This window comes from Taudactylus pleione, unplaced genomic scaffold (assembly GCF_031769625.1).
Source record: "Taudactylus pleione unplaced genomic scaffold, aTauple2 ptg000146l, whole genome shotgun sequence".
In the NCBI taxonomy this organism is placed as follows: domain Eukaryota; kingdom Metazoa; phylum Chordata; class Amphibia; order Anura; family Myobatrachidae; genus Taudactylus; species Taudactylus pleione.
The window spans coordinates 3128658-3149682 of record NW_028284548.1 but is presented as its reverse complement, the minus strand read 5'-3'; the positions used below and the strand labels follow the sequence as shown (position 1 = coordinate 3149682).

Here is a 21025-nt window from a genome sequence, read left to right as displayed (position 1 = left end):
GGTTCTCAGCCCTTAAGGCTTCTACACGTCCCAAAGGCCGCATCCTGCTTCATGGCCCAAACGCCAGCTGTCGTCACTCCTCACCAGCCCTCAAGGCTGTAATGGCCGCAACTTGCCAAGAGTCCTAGGCCTCAAGGCTGTTGCAGGACTAATCATAGCTCTCAACTATCAATTCTTCAGCCAGGGGCTGCACCGATTTTCAAGTATCAACTCTTCTTACTTCAGTTAGTGGCTGCACCAACTATCAACTATCAATTCTTCAATCCTCAAGGGGTACCCCAAACATCATCTTTGCACAGTCCTCAACTCTATTGATCAATCAGTTTTGAGCCAGGTAGCTGGATGCCTTTAACTAGATGAAAAAAGCAATATTGTGAGCTGTGAGGTGGTCAAAATTGACTGGAAACAAGTGGAAATAAATGTTATTGAGGTTAATAATACTGTAGGAACAAAAAAAGGCCCATTTTATGTGATATTAGCTGTTTTTATGATTTTTTTAAGAAAAAATCCAGATCCAAAACCAAAACCGAAAAACAAAACACGGAGGTGAGGTTTTGGCAAAACCTATCCAGATACAAAACCAAGGGAGATCCAAAACCAAAACACGGGGGTCAGTGCACATTTCTATTATACACACAGATGGCTATTGCCCAAGGAGTCACGGTGCTTATACACACAGAAGGCTATTGCTCAATTGAGTCACCGTGCTTGTATACACAGTGGGGTACAGCACCAAAAATAAGTTGTTGTTTTTCTTTTTAAACTTTTAACTTTTAACTTAAAGTTTTTTTTTACTTTTTTAAACTTTTTGTTTTTAACACACAGCCACTTGTGAGTCTCAACACTTTAATCAGCAGACTATAGCGCAGCAAACATCAGTGTGCAGTGTGCCCCCTATACACAGTCACTTTGCCAGCACAGCCACTTGTTAAGGTGCCTACACACTACGTGATGTGCTCGCGATGCGATATCTTGAGCAATTTCCCTTGAACTCTCCCTGGCAGCTCCCCGGCACTCCAGGACACGATGTGCAGCAAAGCTGCACAATGTGTCACAAGATCTATCATGCATGATCTAAAGATTTGCCCCGGGCTTCAGTGACCCAGTGCTGGTTGTGCAAAATACGGGGGACAAATGACGTAGGGGTCCATCGTACTTAAGCACAACCAGCACCGAGCTAGTCAGAACCAGCCCTGGTTGACAAATTACAGGGGACAAACGACGACTTTGAGCAACCACCACTGGGCTCTGATCCGGTCCTGGTTCTGGAAATACACGGGGAACAAATGCGTAGGGTCCCCCTGTATTATCCAGAACCAGCACCAAACTCTTTCTAGTGGGGGGGCTAATGCCACAGCCAGGGGACCCCTTTCACCGGGCCCCCCAGCTGAAGCATTAACCCTGACTGCTAGTCTGCCCAGGCCGGGGATCCCTGGGGAGCTGGGGAACCCCCCAATAAAGGGGTCCCCCTCTCCAGGGCATCCCTGGCCTAGGCTGATAGCCCGGGCCTATCCCTACCACCCCTGGGTGGTGGATGGCGGCTTGATAGTGTAAGTGTTAGTGTAGTGTAAAAAAAGAAGAGTATAAACATTGTCTTTTACAGTAGAACTGCAGGTCCTAGCAAGCCTCCCCCACATGCTGGTACTTGGAGAACCACAAGTACCAGCATGCGGGGCATTAAGGGCCCGCCGGTACCTGTAGTTCACCTGTAAATAAATTTTAAATAAATACAATACAAACACACCGTGATAGTTAAGTTTTAATACATAAATACATACATAGACACACACTCACCTGGATTACCTGCACTGGTCCACATCTCCCTGTAGGCATCCATGGTCTTGGTAAAATAATAAAACAAGTAACGCAATCCACACAACAGGCAATAACCACGATGGTTGTTACCTCCCGAATGAAGAGCTCAGACATGGTTTCTGCCTTTGAAGAGCCGTATCTGAGCGTTCATTGGCTACCAATGGTGGGAACAGCAAAATAAACTTTAGTTACCCTGCGGCTCTCCATTGATATCAATGGAGGGAGCCATTCATTGGCTGAAAGAGGCACCGGCTGACCTCTCTCAGGTAATGAACGCTCAGATACGGCTCTACAAAGGGAGATGCCACGTCTGAGCTCTTCATTCGGGAGGTAACAACCATTGTGGTTGTTGCATGGATCGCATTACTCGTTTTTTGTTTTACCAAGACCATGGATGCCTACAAGGAGAAGTGGAATATGTGTGAGTGTGTATGTATGTATTAAAACTTTACTATCACGTGTGTATATTGTGTTTCTTTCAACATTTCTTTACAGGTGAACTACAGGTACTAGCGGGCGCTTAATGCCCCGCATGCAGGTACTTGTGGTTCTCCAAGTACCATCATGCGGGGGAGGCTTGCTGGGACCTGCAGTTCTAATGTAAAGACAATGTTTACACTCTTTTTTTATACTACACTTACACTATCAAGTCACCACCCAGGGGTTGTGGGGATAGCCCTGGGCTATCAGTCTGGGCCAGGAGTGCCCTAGAGAGGGGACCCCTTTATTGGCGGGGTCCCCAGCTCCCCAGGGATCCCTGGCCTGGGCTGACTAGCGGTCAGGGTTAATGCTTCAGCTGGGGGGGCCCGATAAAAGGGCTCCCCTGGCTTTGGCATTAGATTCTGGATAACACAGGGGGATCCTACACATTTTTCCCCCCTGTATTTCCAGAACCAGGACTGGATCAGAGCCCTGTGCTGGTTGCTCAAAGTACGAGGGACCCCTACTTCGTTTGTCCTTCGTATTTTGGCAACCAGAGCTGGTTCTCACTTGCCTGGTGCTGTTTGTGCTTAAGTACAGGGGACCCCTACTTTGTTTGTACCCCGTATTTTGCACAACCAGCACTCGGTCACTAAAGCCCGGTGCTGGTTGCTCTTTTGGGAGAGGGGTCACACCGTCTTTTTTTTTTACACAAGTTTATTCATTTTTATTAGACACAGATGCATGGATCGAGGTCCGTCTATGCATCTGTTTCTTCATGCATGCAGCACGGAACTCCTTGTTCCATGCCTGCAAGCATTGTATCCGGTCTCGGCGCCTTATGTAGAACCAAACTCTCACGAGAATCCAACATCGGAGGATGACGTTCGGCCCCGCAGTTGGATCCAAGTCAGGCGGGAACACCAGAGCCGCGGCTCGGGTGGACTCGGATCCCCGATGTTCGGAGCGGTTCGAATTCCACAGAATCTGAACCGCTCATCCCTACTTTGTTCCTCAGGGGAGACATTAAGGGCTAGGACCTCCATCTTATTGGAGTTGATTTTACTATCAGAGAAACGACCATAGGAAGTGATTTCATGCACGATGGATGGGAGTGAGATGTTGGTGTTCATAATAGTAACATGGATGTTGTCTGCATAGAGAGCTTGTTTATACTCAGAAGAGCCTAATGTTATTCCAGAGATTTCTGGGTTTAGACGAATGTGGGCCATGAGGGATACTAGAGAGAGGGCAAAAAGGAGGGTGACAGAGGGCATCCCTGTCTCGTGCTGTTTTTAATTATAAAAACTGAGGATGAACATTCATTAAATAGGATACAAGCTCTAGGATTGCAGTAAAGTGCAGCGACAGCATATATGAAGTGTGTATATCATGAAGGGCCAGGAGACCCTAAGAAAGGCCTTCTCGGCCTCAAGAGATACCACCAGGGCAGAGGTCTTCAATGTGTTAACTATATGTATCAGATCAATTATCTTCCTAGTATTGTCTGATGCCTTACATCCCGGTATGAACCCAACCTGATCAGGATGAATCAGGCCTGGGATGATAGCAGCCAATCTGTTCACAAGGATCTTGGTGAATATCTTCAGGTCCACATTCAAAATGGAAATGGGTCTATATCTTGCCCTGGTTTAGCTATGACCACAACATTTGTACTGGTGGTGGCCCCGTCAAACCACTGGCCATGTAGTAGTGAGTTGAAAAGGTCAAGAAAGACAGGGGTAAGAGAGTGTAGGAATTTCTTGCAGTAGATGGCTGAGAAGCCATCGGGACCAGGGGCAGAGGTATTTTGTATGGATTTAATCGCACACTTCAGCTGTTCAACTGTGATATCCGCATTGACTTAAGAATTTTGTGAGGGGGATACGTGGGAGAGAAGGCAAGATAAAACAGTATGTCCTGATCTAGTGTGTGTGGGGGGAGAAACTGCATCAGTGGGGAGATTGTATAGACCTGAATAATAGGTCTGGAAGCAGTGTACTTTTTACTGAGAATAATAAAGCTGGGTACCCGGAGGGTCTTTAATGAATGGGATCCTGTTGCGGGTTCGTGGAGAGCGAAGCTTATGATTTCATAGTACTGTTGGCGGAGTCAACGTAGGGTAGAAGCTGCTTTAAAGAACAATAGTTGATTTATTTCGCCTTTGAGGGCTAGAATTTTTAGATATATTTTTAGTTTGGGGAAGCGGTGTAGGGCCTTTAGTGAAGCGATCAAGCACTCAAGATGAGCAATAGAGGTCTTTTGTGATTTGGCTGCAGATGAGGCTAGGCTAATAACTACACAGCGGATTGTGGCCTTATGGGCCTCTGAAATCATAAAGGGGATGGAGATTGGGACATTACTTCTGTATATTCAGTTATCGCCCGTAAGATACTGGAAGCATTATCTGGCTTAAGCAGGAGGCACTCAGGAAAGAGCCAGCGATGACGATTTGGAGTCTGAAGGTCTATGTCAGGGTGGACCGCTGAGTGGTCAGACCAGGACATGGAAGAGACATCAGCAGACTTTAGGAACTGGGTCGAAATTCTATAGACCAACAAAATATCAAAGCGAGAATATGTTTGATGAGGAGCCGAAAAATGCATATAAGCTCTTGCAGTGGAGCATCTTCCTATTGGCCCTCGCCAAGGGCGCCATTGCCGCCCGCCATCATTAGTAAATGACTCTGGTGTCTCCTCTGCTCTTACCAGTGCACCGCAGTCAGCCGTCCTTAACAAATGATTCCTGGTCTCCTTCTATCTCCTCTGCTCTTACCAGTGTCCTCCATTGATTGCTAGTGTGTATCAGGCTTCTTATACGTCCCTTTACATCAGAAACATATCAGCAAGCACCACATCAATCACAAGGCTCCATTTACGAGGTAATTTGCATATATGCAAATTATCTTACCCACAATGCATCTTGTTAGTTTTTGATGCCCTTTTTTCCTGTGTTGTTGACATATAGATATTAATTAACAGTGCTTTGCATGTAGTACGTGTCATAACTGGAAAAAATCTTAAAATATATATTAAAAAAAATATATATATATATATATATATATATATATATATATATTGTCTCCCTATTTCTACAGCGTGTAAATTAAACTACCCCCAGTGTAAGTATAGAAAATTTAACTTTTCTCTAGTTTAGGGGAATTGGCTATGATCCTTATTGGTTGTGGATACTCTCATTTTGGGAATAAGACATGATTGTTATGGACTGTCTTTATTCTTATGTGGGAGATTGGAAAAGACCCATGTGGTCTGTCATCCCAGTGAATTTTATGGTGGAGTGTAATACCCCTTTTACACCAAACAAATAACCTGGGTTATTGCCAGGTCGATCCGGGTTGAGGCTCTGTGTGAACGGCTCCCAACAAAAAACCCGGGTCGATTTAGCGGGCAATCTTACTCGGGTTGAGAGCAGGGTTGAAAATGGGTTGTTCCCGGGTCATGACGCAGTGAAAACGGGTGCTACCCTGCTTATTTGACCCGGCTAGCTCTGAAAGATGCTGATTGGAGCTTCTGGGGCACCGGCAGATGATGTAATTTGTCAGTGCCCTGCAGAGAGAGACGCACATGAAGCCATCGCTTGCCTGCCTAACCTCCTGCACCACAGCAGCCTGACCAGCAGCCACAAAAGCATGCAGGCACACAGCCTGCCACAGCCAGAACTGCAGCCTGTAGCAATGCTGTAAGCAGTCCCCACCCCTCTCTTTTGCTGCCTTTTGTGACCATCTTTGTCAGACCTTAAAACAGACCATTTTTAATGACTTCTATAGAGAAAAGCAGGGATTACCCGGGTTCAGTGTAAACGGGGCAAACCCGGGAATAACCCGGGTCGAGTTGCAGTGTAAACGGGGTCTGAAGCCGAGCTCGACCCGGGATTGACCAGTGTTCAAATTCCAGGGTCGGACTCGAGATTTTGGTGTAAAAGGGGTATAAGTATCACTTGTTAAAATGCATAAGGCAGTATAGACAGTATAATTTGAATTTATGTAAATTATTTTACCCATAATGCATTTTATTTGTTTTTGATGCAATCTTTTCAATCTTTTCCTGTGTTATTTTGCATAAATAAATTAATAAATAGTGGTTTGCAATACAGTAAGTTCTATAAAAGATATATATATATATATATATATATATATATTATATATATTAAAAAGAGAAAAAAATATATTCTCCCTATTTCTACAGGTGTATGAATTAAACTATCCCCAGTGTGTGTTATTTTTTTTCCAGTGCAAGCAGTCATTGCCAGTCCCTTGGTTTGCCAGAGGTGCTCAGACCCCTAGATACACCCCTGCAGAGGAGTATAGGGATCGCCAAGAATCCTGTAGATCATAGTGTTTTAGTAGGTGGATAAGTTTGCAGCTGCTCTGGAGCAGAGCGCATAAGGTGGGGAATAGGATTTGTCTAGGGTATTATCAAGAAGAACATTAAAATCTTCCCTAAGCCCTAGGACAGTTGTGACAATTTGAGCAAGAATTCCCCAAAAGAAGGCACCCTGCAGTACATTTGGGGAATAGACCGAGGCTAAGGTGAGGGGGGTTTGGTGCAGGTGGCCGTGAGGATCACAAATCTGCCCTGACTATCTGAATAGGAAGTATAAACCGTGAAGGGGATGGAGTTGTGAAGCAGAATAGCTGTACCTTAGGTTTTGCGGTCCAAAGTGACATAATAAGTTTGGGGGAAAGCTCTGCAGGTGAGGCTATTATGTTGTGTATCTTTTGCAGAAATATTGTTGCAATTTCTTAGCAAACTTATGACCTTGACTATAATCGCCATCCATGTGCAGCGCAAAACATCTTGCTTTTACAGCGCTGCATCTAAATGGCCCTTCCTGCTGACAGTAACGTGCAAATTTACTCTCTCGAGAAATGTCTCCGCAAACTGGAAATGCACCTAGGAATTCAGAGAGGTAGAAGAGTCTGTATAAAGTATAAAGCTGCATACACACACAACGATTTAGTTAATGAACGATTTTAGTAAACGATTTTCTCCCTTGAAAAAATTTACTAAAATTGTTTACTAAAGTTGTTCATTTACTATGTTCATTTAAATGTAATGAACGATTTTTTAGAACTACAAACGATTTTTGCATATTCCCTTACTGAAAATCGTTGAGTTGACAAGTCTGACTGAACTACAAACTACAAATGTGAACGAGCATGAACGAAAATCGTTCATCGTTTGACTCAGAAAGTGAACAATTCTTACAAACGATTATCGTTAAACGATATCGTTTAACGATAATCGTTCAAAAAATCGTTGTGTGTGTATGCACCTTAAATGTCACGTGTACAACTGAAGAACAACCTGTGATCCATTTACCTTAGGTCCACCTTTCTATTATAGTAGTGCTTGCTTTTAGCTCATTTACAGTATATGGATACATCTTCATAACATGGACATTTTTATTTCAAGTTTTCACATAGATTGTAGAAAGTGTTTCTAGAAATGCCTTTATCTGCTGAAGTGCAACTGGAAAGCACAAGGGGCTTCCCTGGTGCAAAAGTCAAGTCCTTGGAATAAAAGTGCTTAATATGACCCCTCTCCATCCCTTTATATTAATGTTACTCTGCAATATGAAATATCATTGTTGTATTGCTTCCTAAATCTAAGCACACCAGTGTACCTGCACTGTACTCTTCAATAAACCTTAAGTCAGCTAAACTCTCTGCAGGTTCTGTTCCTCCACCACAATCTTCCTCCTTAAACCTAATGCATTCGTGTTATGGTGCATACACACGATCAGATTTTTCCTTCAGATATGAACGATAACGATTTAAAAATCGTTCAGTCGTTCATATCTGAAGGAAAATTGTTCATATCTGACATGCCTGAACGATGGACGATCAACGATGCGCGTTCCCGTTTGTCAGATAACGATATCTGACATCTGATGGGTTTGCAGTCAGACTTGGACGATTCCATTCATTTTAATGCAGTCAAAAATCGTTCAATCGTTCAAATCGTTCAAATCGTTCAATCGTTCAGTCGTTCATCTGACAAGTCTGACAAATCTGACCGTGTGTACGCTCCATTAATGTATACTCCTTATTGTAGCACCACCAAAGAAGAGTCTTTCACTTCTTATCAGTTTGTGTGTGCATGTAAGTATAATTTTACACATACACCTATCGGCAAATCACACCAAATAGCCGTGCTTGGCGTGCCACGGGCTGTACACATAACCCTTTTCATGCATCCCGCCACACAGTTTTGTACAGAATATGCATTTTATTTGTATCACTAATGCAACAAAAGTACAATGCACAAGTACCCTGATCCATTCACAACCATTGCAAGTAGCTGTGTGCAACTCAGGCGCTAAACTGGGTAAAAAAAACAAAAGACTAGAACTGATATGAGTCAGCTGTGCCATGCATTGTGTCACACAGCATTGTACTTAATCTGCACCTTTACACCACAATTCCACTGTGACAAAACTAGTAGTCCTAAGTGCCTAGGGCACTCTTGGCGACTTTGGATGCAGCTATGATGCCAATAACATAAATTCACAAATAAGTACAAAAGTCCAGGAATCACCAACCATGGTGGAGTGCCATGGCGTAAAAAGAATAGGTGTATGAGGACACAGCTATACCTATGGCCAGGATACTATGTGCAATAATATGTGTCATACATTATTTCTTTCTGCTGTAAACTTTATTATGTTCCTAGGCAGTGCTCGAAGTGTGCCGGTATACAACGGTATGGTATACCGGAACTTCGAGCACTAAACCATTTTTTTTTAACTTCAAAGGACAGCAGGCTACATGCTTCCGCCCGCCCGATACACTGACACTGCTCATAGGCTGCGTAGCTGCACCCAAGCCTGAGATCACCATGCTATAGCGAGCGGCCATGATGATGGTCGCGATGGTCAAGACCATCGCGACCATCGGGCTTGCGACGAGACCCTTGTGGTAGGGTCTCGTTGCCGCAAGCCCAGAGAGCTTTTGGCTCTAACAGAGCCGAAAGCTCTCCCACTGACATCACTTGTGATGTCAGTGGGGCCGGCCCCAGATGGTAGGCATTCCCATGGGAACGCCTCCATCTGGACAGCCACGCCCCAGCCCGCCCACCAAAGAGGGCGTGCTGTCACTCAACATCGACAGCACGCCCCCTTTGGTAAGAGACCCGGAGTGGCGGAGTGCTCGTCGCTATCCGGGTCTTGCGCTTGCGCACGATGGAGCCGGCTCCGTCGTGCGCATGTGCACTGGCCTACCACCGACCCGGTTGCAAGCGCACAGCGCTTGCGACAGGGTCTGAATCAGGCCCTATGTTCTCTGGAGTAATTATTAATCACGTTTCACAATTTGGCAGTCTGTTGGACAAATTGGCTGTTGGTGGATGCTTGATGAAATCTTCCTACCTGAATGTGTACTGCCAACTGTACAGTTTTGCGTTGGAGGAAAATGGTCTAGGGCTGTTTTTCACAGTTTGACCTGGGCCCCTTAGTTCCAGAAATGGGAAATCTTTATGTTATGTGTTATTTTTCATCTTGGTCGCATCAGCGCCAAATGTGCCTTCGAGGTGCGGCATGCGAATTGCAGTGCACCTGCACGTCACAGTACTGTACGTGGCAGCACGGTGATCCTATGGGATCGCATGTAGAAACTCTGTGCCCGCTAGTGGGCAATTAGTCACGGCATGTTTACCGTGGCGTTCAGCAGCCCTGGCCAAGATGGAAAAGAACACATCTGTACAGCACACAATGATTTCAGCATTACAATGTCCCAGATGTACAAAACAAGGTCCATCAAACAATGCTTTACCAAGATTGTTGTGGAAGACTTTGATTGGCTTGCACAGAGTCCCATTTTAATCCCATTGAACATCTTTGAGATTTATTGCCCAATATGAGGGATGTATTTTTTTTCGGTCTATTTAATTGAACAGAAGAGCTCTATTGCTGACTTTCAACTACATCTGTGCTTTAATTATAGTACACATTTCTCCAGTATTGGACTGTCACTTGTCAGGCTGCAGCTGATTTGTCCCTGAGTTCCAAGCTCGGAAACTAAGCAAGTGACTGACAGGTGCGCTAATGGTGGCTGATAGAACAATACTGAGCTGTGCCAATATGAACACTCTCATGAGTAATAGACAGGCATTATGTACCCAATGGTTGTGTGTCATGACTGTGAAGTGTCCTAGGTTCATTAGTGTGCTGTTACAGGAGGTTGTTCAGGTGTTTTCACCATGCCTAGTTTCCTAGGTCTGGTACTCTGTGTTACTTGTCAAGAAACATCTGAGCTGGACCTTGGCAGTCACAGGTCACTTTAAGGAAAGGAGACTTCTATAGGTAAACAATATGCTATAGAGGTCATTGACAGAAGTGAAAGTAAATGATAAGAATGAACTGTAATGAAGCAATATGAGATAAACTAATCATATCATTGCTAGACGTTTGTGAACTCTATAGAGGGGTGATAAATTAGCTCTGCTGTGTATATACTACTAGTCCCCAAAATGGGGGGGGGTGTATTATCGTGCTGCTATAGCTCTTTTCCTGCTTTGCCTCTTTACTGAGGCGAGGAGGAAGCAGTACCTGGTGTTGCCTTAAAATCAATTGTCATTTTAAATCTAGCAGCTACAGTATCTCACCAAAATTACACCTGTGCCCGGACATTGCAGGCTATTACATTTGGGCCATGCTGTCTATACTAGTTACCAGAATGATGTGGGTAATAGTCATTTTGACAATAATCAATATGTTGACAGTGAATATGAGAACAGCAGAATGTCAGCACCATAATGTTACTTACAGCATTTAAACAATGTGTACACTAACCCCAAAATGGGGTGCACTCAGGCCAAGCGACAAGGGGGGGGTCTAAGGGGACACCTGTACCGGTCCCCAAGATCCAGAGGGGCCCTGAAGTCCAGAAGGACCCCTATGTTCACAGGGGCACAAAATGGGACAGTGGACTCACTGATCCAATTGGTGCAGTGCGGCGTCCGCCGGGACCCATACGCACCCGCTGCGCATCTCCCTTGTAGCCTGGCCCGGGCAGTGCTGGGCTCTGCCGGGTTGGTCAGATGTGACCCGGGCCAGGTGTGACCTTGCAGTCGACAACGTAGTGGCGTGACGTCATAGATCATGTCGCCATCACCACAAGTCTGCTACAGCCACCCGCAACTTTCATTGAAGGAGTAGCTGACTCGGCAGGCTACAGTGGTGAGGGAATAGGGGCTGAGGAAGGTAATGGGGACTGTGGGAGGTGATTAAGGCTGGTGATGAGGGCTTAGGAAGGTTGATGGGGGCTGTGGAAGGTGATTAAGGATGGTGATGGGGCTGAGGAAGGTAATGTGGACTGTGGAAGGTAATTGAGGCTGGTGATGGGGGCTTAGGAAGGTTGATTTGGGCTGTGGAAGGTAATTAAGGATGATGATAGGGCTGAGGAAGGTTGATGGGGGGCTGTGGAAGGTGATCGAGGATGGTGATAGGGGCTGAAGAAGGTGATGGGGCTGAAGAAGGTGATGGGGTTTGAGGAAGGTGATGTGGACTGATAAGGTGATGGAAGTTGAATAATGTGATGGGGGCTAAGGAAGGTGATGTGTGGGTGGTGGGGTCAGGGGTGGTGGTGAGGAGGTGGGGGCCCCAGAGACATAAGTGTACTGGGCCACAAGATTTCTGTGGACGACACTGGGTGCACTTGTGTAAGTAACTCACAGACTAGGCTCTTCAGTGTATACATGTCACTAGAAGGGAGTTCTGCTGTTATATTAGACATACTATAAGCCTCTTCTGTGTTTCCTAGTGTGTTTACTCATCACCATTAGTATATGATTATGTGTACTGGTCACGACAATGGGATCGAAATTATAATGAGCATGGTATCATTATGAGAAATGAAGTTCATAGCACTAACTTGTTATCTAACATTTTCATCTTTGCTTATGTTATCAACCTTGTTACATTTCCCATGTCTTTACATTTCCATGTTCCTGAGATAATGCCTACTCTATAACACTTTTCTTTTATCTTTGAATATCTTTTTCATCTTTTTACACTATTATTATCCATTCCATCACTCCCTTTATATGTATCCACCCATCTTTTTCTTATCATATCAATCCTTCTCCATGCCATTGTCATTTCCAACTTGAATTTATTATTTTATTTTGCCTCTCACCTTTCATTATATCTTCCACCACCCCCACATTACATTTTGTCTCCTTTCCTTTACTGAGATCTTCTGAATGATCCCAATGTTGTCTCCTTTCTAGTTCTCATAATCCTTTCCATCTCCCCTATAACTAATCATCACATCCTCCTCTTATGATAATTTTTTTCATCTTCGCCCTTTCCATTCTCCTTGATATTTTTACATATGTTTCGCCCCCCTTCCCCATGTCATTATTTTTTTCCATGTATCCCTCTCTTGATCTTTTTATCTTCCCAATGTCAGTATGTTTCTGTCATTCTCCTTGCCTAGTATGTCCATATACAACTTTCACCAATTTAACAGTGTCTCTCCACATTTTATGCTATTCCTGTATTACGCTATGTTACTTTTATGTGCAATTAACCATCACTGATTTGGTTTTTCTACCTAAGCTGCTCATCATTATATAACACAAGTTGATCACTCTCCAATCTGTTGTTAATCTAGCATCTAATTTTATTAGCTCATATATTGCAAAAGGCTTTTGCCGGCCTGCAGTATCATAGCAGCTAATCCTTGTTATCTGTCCAGTCTCCTGTTGCAAAAAAGGCTCTCTAGAATTTAATCCCACCCTGATGGGAAAGGCAGCAATTTTAGTGTTTGGCATGAAACATTTTGTTCAGGTCCTGAATCCATCCACAGAGCATACCTAGATAAGCTGTTAATCCTTGCTTGGCAAGAACACATACCCAGGAGACGTGAATATACACTGCTTGTTTTTATACACTTACCTGTCCAGGATGTTGTGAGGAGGAAAATAATATCCCAACACACAGGGAGACCTAGGTTTCAAAATTAAATAACACTGTCTCAGATATGTGTGATGTGTAATAACAGTGGGAACTGCACACTGGTCCTTCCAAAACTATATTTATTATGCGTTCAGCTGCAGACTACATAGCATAGCTGTGTGGAACTACGTGATGTAGAGTGTTAATGGTGTTGAGACAAAATACAGAACAATTTCATACATCAGTAATGCTCTTTCTTTCTCTACTATCATGCTTGAGGTTCTTTTATATATATTTACAAAAATCACTGGATCCAAGAATAATATATATTAGGGATGAGCGGGTTCGGTTCCCTGAGAACCGAACCCACCCGAACTTCGGGGATCCGGGGCGATCCGAGCCCAAGCTCGGATCTCCCTGTCTGCCCCGGATCCCTCTCCCGAGGCAAAACCTCGAGATCTGCTGTCGGATCTCGAGGTTTTGCCTCGAGCGGCCATTTAAAAAAAAATGCCTTTGCCTTTAATGGGCAAAGTGCTGATTGGCTGACAGAGCCGTCTGTCACGGCTCTCAGCCAATCAGCATTATGGTGCTCATTTGCATGTAGCACGGACTCGTGAGATCCGTGCTACATGCATCTGTGTGATTGACAGTGACACAGAGCACAGATGGGTCAGTGAGACCCGTCTGTGCTGCTGTGTATTTCAATGACACAGATGCACGCACGGACCAGGAGATCCGTGCTACTTGCATCTGTGTCATTGACACAGAGCACTAACGGGTCCGTGAGACCCGTCTGTGCTGCTGTGGTAAATAAAAAAAAAAAAACCTGTGTAAAAAGAGAAAAAAATGGCGTGCCCCCCCCCAAAAAAAAGAGCAACCAGCCCCGGGCATTAGTGACCCAGTGCTGGGTGTGCTTAAATACAGGGGACAAACGACATAGGGGTCCCCTGTACTTAAACACAACCAGCACCGGGCTAGTCAGAACCAGAGCTGGTTGCCAAAATACGGGGGACAAACGACGTAGGGGTCCCCCGTATTCTGCGCAACCAGCTCTGGGCTCTGATCCGGTCCTGGTTCTGGAAATACAGGGGAAAAAAATGAGTAGGGTTCCCCTGTATGTTCCAGAACCAGCACTGGACTTTTTCTAGCGGGGGGCTGATGCCACAGCCAGGGGAGCCCTTTCACCGGGCCCCCCAGCCGCAGCATCAGCCCTGACCGCTAGTCAGCCCAGGCCGGGGATCCCTGGAGAGCTGGGGACCCCCCCAATAAAGGGGTCACCCTCTCCAGGGCACCCCAGGCCCAGGCTGATAGCCCGGGGCTATCCCCGCCACCCCTGGTGGCGGTGGGTGGCGGGTTGATTGTGTGGTGTGGTGTAAATAAAGAATATCAAACATTGTCTTTACAAGTAGAACTGCAAGTCCCAGCTAGCCTGCCCCGCATGCTGGTACTTGGAGAACCACAAGTACCAGCATGCAGGGCATTAAGGGCCCACTAGTACCTGTAGTTCACCTGTAAAAAAAATGTTTAAAAAAACACAGGACACACACACCGTGACAGTATAAGTTTATTAAACATACATACACACACACACATGTACACATACTCACCTATGTAACCTGTAGCATCGGTCCACTTGTCCGGTAAAGTATCCCTAGGGGACCTGTGAAAAAAAACATACTCACCATCTCCTATGCGAGGTTCTGTCCTCTTCGTTCCAAAGTAGGCATCCCCGGACTTGGCAAAAAAAAAAAAACGAAAACGCGATCCACGAACTTAGTACCGTTCTATAGAACGGTACTTCCCGAATGAGAGCTTAGCGGCGGGGTATCACCATGGAAACCCCGCTGCTAAGCGTTCATTGGCTGAGAGAGGTCATCTCCCGTCTCTCAGCCAATGAACGGCTCCCTCCATTGTAGTCAATGCTGGGAGCCGCAAGGTTATTAAAGTTTACCCTGCGGTTCCCACCATTGACTACAATGGAGGGAGCCGTTCATTGGCTGAGAGACGGGAGATGACCTCTCTCAGCCAATGAACGCTTAGCAGCGGGGTTTCCATGGTGATACCCCGCCGCTAAGCTCTCATTCGGGAAGTACCGTTCTATAGAACGGTACTAAGTTCGTGGATCGCGTTTTCGTTTTTTTTTTTTGCCAAGTCCGGGGATGCCTACTTTGGAACGAAGAGGACAGAACCTCGCATAGGAGATGGTGAGTATGTTTTTTTTCACAGGTCCCCTAGGGATACTTTACCAGACAAGTGGACCGATGCTACAGGTTACATAGGTGAGTATGTGTACATGTGTGTGTGTGTATGTATGTTTAATAAACTTATACTGTCACGGTGTGTGTGTCCTGTGTTTTTTTAAACATTTTTTTTACAGGTGAACTACAGGTACTAGTGGGCCCTTAATGCCCTGCATGCTGGTACTTGTGGTTCTCCAAGTACCAGCATGCGGGGCAGGCTAGCTGGGACTTGCAGTTCTACTTGTAAAGACAATGTTTGATATTCTTTATTTACACCACACCACACAATCAACCCGCCACCCACCGCCACCAGGGGTGGCGGGGATAGCCCCGGGCTATCAGCCTGGGCCTGGGGTGCCCTGGAGAGGGTGACCCCTTTATTGGGGGGGTCCCCAGCTCTCCAGGGATCCCCGGCCTGGGCTGACTAGCGGTCAGGGTTGATGCTGCGGCTGGGGGGCCCGGTGAAAGGGCTCCCCTGGCTGTGGCATCAGCCCCCCGCTAGAAAAAGTCCAGTGCTGGTTCTGGAACATACAGGGGAACCCTACTCATTTTTTGTCCCCTATATTTCCAGAACCAGGACCGGATCAGAGCCCAGAGCTGGTTGCGCAGAATACAGGGGACCCCTACGTCGTTTGTCCCCCGTATTTTGGCAACCAGCGCTGGTTCTGACTAGCCCGGTGCTGGTTGTGCTTAAGTACAGGGGACCCCTACGTCGTTTGTCCCCTGTATTTAAGCACACCCAGCACTGGGTTACTAATGCCCGGGGCTGGTTGCTCTTTTTTGGGGGGGTGCACGCCATTTTTTTCTTTTTTTACACAGGTTTTTTTTTTTTTTTTTACCACAGCAGCACAGACGGGTCTCACGGACCTGTCATTGCTCTGTGCCAATCACACAGATGCATGTAGCACGGATCTCCCGGGTTCGTGCTACATGCAAATGGGCACCATAACGCTGATTGGCTTCCTGTCTGCCACTGCAGTGCCACTCCTAGATGGGCCACGTGTTGTGCCGCCCCCTTGTGTCGCTTAGCATAGTCATCCAGCTTCCTCGGTACAACCTTTTGGCCTAAAAACAATATTGTGAGGTGTGAGGTGTTCAGAATAGAGTGGAAATGAGTGGAAATTAATGTTATTGGGGTTATTAATAGCGTAGGAACAAAAAAAGGCCCATTTATGTGATTTTAGCGTTTTTTTTTTATTTTTTAAGAAAAAATCCAGATCCAAAACACAAAACCCAGAACCCAAAACACGGAAGGGTGGTTTTGGCAAAACCAATCCAGATCCAAAACACGAAGAAAGATCCAGATCCAAAACCAAAACACAAAACACGAAAAGTGTCCGGTGCACACCCCTAATATATATATATATACATATGCACACACACTGTATATATATATGTCATTTTTATATTAAACACTGTAGTTGTGTTTAGAGTTGAACTTAAATATATGCCGTTTGTGCATGATGAAATGTACATTTCCATGTCTTTATTTTGAGCTACAGTATACCTACTGTATACTGTAGCTCAAAATAAAGACATGGAAATGTACATTTCATCACAAACGGCATCTTAGGATATGTACCATCGTAGATCTAATGCATAGATGCTTTAAAAAAATTGTGATCATCATCAACAAAGCTTGCACCTGAATTATGTCATTACTGACATATTTCCATGAAACTCGATAAGACATCTCAAAGGGTGTGCTTAACTTGGGTCTACAGACCCCTATTGTATTGCTCTTAATTGTTAACACCCCGGTTCACCTCACGAGCAAATGCAAAATAGTCACATCTTTAAAAATAGAAACAAATTGTGAACATGCCCCATCCATCAATTTTGAACTCAGACCCGTTCGCTAGGATGCGTTCACACGCAGCCGTCAGCAGCCAATATATGCAATCCCGCGATCGCTAGCAAGACATTAGCACGCCCACTATGTCTTGCCGTGCGATTGCGGTATGTATTTAGACGCCCACCAGCCTGACACAAGACACCCACTATCCCTTAGTAACATACGTCATCTCCAGGAAGTGTATTAAACAATCGGTAACATCGGACCCATATGCACCACTTGTGGCTGACCATACCCTACCGCAAGCACTGCGAGTGCTGCTGTGTGTAATTCAGCCATGTGACGTGTACGCTGATTTTGCGTCTTAGTTTTGCACACCCCGAAATGGCGTTCAGGCGCAAACACATGCCTGCGTTTGCACCACCAAACCCCCGTTACCATCGATCACCCCCTGTCACCACCCACAAACGGCACGACCTGTCACTCATGCTTGCAGAGCTTTCGCATGGACTGGTTCGCGAACGCGCGCTGCGTCTTATACGCAAGTGCAGATTGCAAAACATCGGCAGACTACGTGCGAACTCAGCCTAGCGAACGAATCTGAATCAGGCCCTCAGTCCCTTCTTTATGTTGTGTAACCTCTCTTATGTGTAAAACTCTATATCTTTCCTCATGGGTTTTAATCTCCATATGCATAGAGGTGACATACTGTAGTGTACACTGTATTTTTGACTGCATTTATGTTGGCATAAAATTAAAAAATAAATTCATGTACTTTATTCTTTGAATAGTTCAAAACACATTTTAGGTACAAAATATAGGAAGACTTTCATAGGATAAGTAGTTGAAAATTCTCATAATCAGATTATGGTCAACTGCTCTGTTATCATATAAGTACTTGAATAGACAAGCAACACACCGCTGGGCACCGCTGAGCCACCTACTGTTCCCTGTTGGTAATTGAAACCTGATGTGACTACAGCTAGAGAGTAGATAATTACTTTAAAAAATAATTACATTCAACATTTTAAGAGTTGTCTAATTTTATAATTAACTAAATTACACAAGTATAATGATGCCATAAACAAATACATCTCATGAAATGTTCTTACCTGCCATGGATCTTGATGTCTGATATCGCATAGAAATACCTCCCGAGATTTCTTTCATCAACAAAAGTGGCCCCAGTGGCCGGTTCAAGAAGTCTAATCCTTAAATCTGTCACGGTGAAGAAATCCCGCAGATTTTTTGTGGTGTCCAGTTGGCTGTAGAGGGAAGCCATATTATGCAACCGGGGTCCAGCAAATATTGCAAATCGATCTTTGATCTCAAAAGATATGGTTTTGGCATGTGCTGCATATCCTGTGGAATACTCCTCTGTACATATGATGTCTAGGACGGTACTTGCAGTCAAGTCTTTCACCGATTTTGGCTCCATCCTAAAGGCATCCAGGCAATCAGCAGCATAAAACTGGTATGGTTGCCACGTTTGGCCATAATCCAGAGATTTCTCCAGAATCATCTTTTCAGGTCGGCCAGACTCGAAGGTGATTGCAATATTTTGGGTGAGCTCAATGGTCTTTCCCCAGGACAATGTTATGTTGATCTGTAGAGGTCTTGGAAAGTGCTTCCATGTCACAGACTGCCAAAAAGTGCTGGGATTTCTGCCTTCAGCATCAAACATTAGTTCAGGAGGATGGGCAAGCTCCTTTGTGCTGGCATCACATTCATTGTTGCACATGTATGGATTTCCCTGAAAGGATAAAAATTGTGTTCAGTTTTCTAAGAATTGACAACCAATATTTATCATATGTTTTAGTGGAAAATAACCTTTTTTACAGGATGCCCAAATTATTTTAACCTGACTAGATCAGTAGGCCAATTTTTATGCTTTAAAACATGGCTCTAAATAGATCAGTATTATACTCACCTGCCAAAGCATTATACGTCTGAAACCATATTGAAGTTTCAGCATTGCGTGGCTGCTTTAAAAAGATCAGTAGCAATTAGTTCTCTCAAGAGGAGCCCAAGTAAGCACATTCTAAACCTGATGCTTTATTTACAAGACGCCTTTATAAATAAATTGTGTTCAAAAAGAACAGAGACAGCATATTGATCTTTATGTGAATCTTCCATTATATTTTTTATTAAACAATGACATTTTGTTTTTCCGGTATATATACACACAATAGGAGGGTAGTGGGGTAATATTACTCAACTAGTACTGCATCTATAAAGGACAACAAAAACAAAAGGTTTGACCACTTCAATGCCAGAGAGATTTCACACCAACGTGTATGGCTGATAGTCTAAGTTGAATGTAATTAGAAACGTTTATCAACATATTGCACAGACAATTTAATATACACCATTCATAGGGCCTGATTCAGTTTAGGATGGAGTTGCAAAGCTGTACGCAAGTAGCTTTGCAATTCCGTCCTTGCAATTATGGTAATGCAGCAGGAGGCATCACGCCTCCTGCACGCATAACTTATCCGAACTGCATTGTACAACGCAGCATCAAATAATTTGTGAGAACATAGGCCGGAAAAGTGACCCATGGGGTCATGCAAGCCAGGCACCGCAGATGAGAGAAAGAGTGTAGGAAACTCCATCAGCTAACGGAAATCCTTGCCTCTTTCCTTCCCCACAATGGTGGCGACACGTTTCCGTTGTGGAAACTTAGGCCATCACCAGCCCCTCCCGCTCTCAAACGGCAGCAGACTGTCAATCACTGATGGTCTGCTGCCGCTCTGCGTGCGTTCACACAGGACCCGTACTGCACCTGCGCAGATTCCCGACCATCGATCATCAGTTTCCTTGCTGTAAAGAACCTGTTATTCAGTTTTTGGTGTTATGATGACATGTTTCATGACAGGCGACAATACTGGGAGTCCACAGAAGTCTGTATCTCTAGCTCTCAATTTAATGCTGTCAAACAACACATTGGGGATCATTTACAATGGAACTAGGCAGAGCAATGTTGAACATCTAATTTATACCTCACATTGTTTTTTTGTGCCCAATGTTTTGTAGGGGATGGTTGTTTTTTGTGCCCAATGTTTTGCAGGGGATGTAGCCGGCATCCACATGTAGTTGGCATCCAGACTGTCAGGTTGCTGGCAGTCAGAATCCCAGCGCTGGAATCCTGACAGTAAGGTTAGGGTTAGGCTGCTGATAAGGAAGGTTAGGGTTAGGCTTGGTGAAAGGTGGGTTAGGGGGGAGGGTTAGGGTAAGAGTTAGGGTTACTTACCTAATTCTGTTGGGATTCTGACTGTCGGCATGCCACTGTTGGTATTCCGACTGTCGGCACCCTGCCTGTCGGGATCGCATACCCAACCCTTTTTGCAGTTTCCCTACATATATGAGTCAAAATCAGGTTGAAGCCAATTTATTTTGACTACTGTCTTATTATATTACATACCTGTTTATTCTCCATGCTACTGGTATGAATTTTATTAAGGTGTCAGATAAGGAAGGTAAAAGACACTTAGGGCCATATTCAATATGGGGCGAAAGTCCGTTATCGGAGATAATTTGTCGCAGATGACGTCATTTTCGCCTATTTCCAATATCCCCGTATTCAATTACATTGACTTTTCGCTGGTGCGAAAAGTCAATGTTAAAAAACGGGGATCATTTTTTTGTGAAAAAAAATGCAGAATTGGGCTTAGGAGTGCAGGCTTAAAAAAAATTAGCCTGCACCCTTGGGAATGCCCCCTTAAAATGATCTGTGTCAAAAAAATATTTTTTTTTAAAAAAAATAGGGACACCCCAAAAAAATTAGTTCAATTCTGGGGTGTAAAAAAAAAAATATGGGGAACAAGTTTTAAAC

At 44.6% G+C, this 21025-nt stretch overlaps 1 protein-coding gene across 8 annotated transcripts in view; it reads right to left on the bottom strand.

Annotated features, from left to right (window-relative positions):
• NTNG1 (netrin G1) overlaps positions 1-21025 on the bottom strand; it is a 381653-nt gene that overhangs the window by 208609 nt on the left and 152019 nt on the right. For all 8 annotated transcript variants that reach the window (XM_088474047.1, XM_088474042.1, XM_088474040.1 and 5 more), the window contains exon 3: positions 18303-18943. In XM_088474047.1, coding sequence (XP_088330173.1) covers positions 18303-18943 — 641 coding nt within the window. The remainder of the gene's footprint in view (positions 1-18302; positions 18944-21025) is intronic.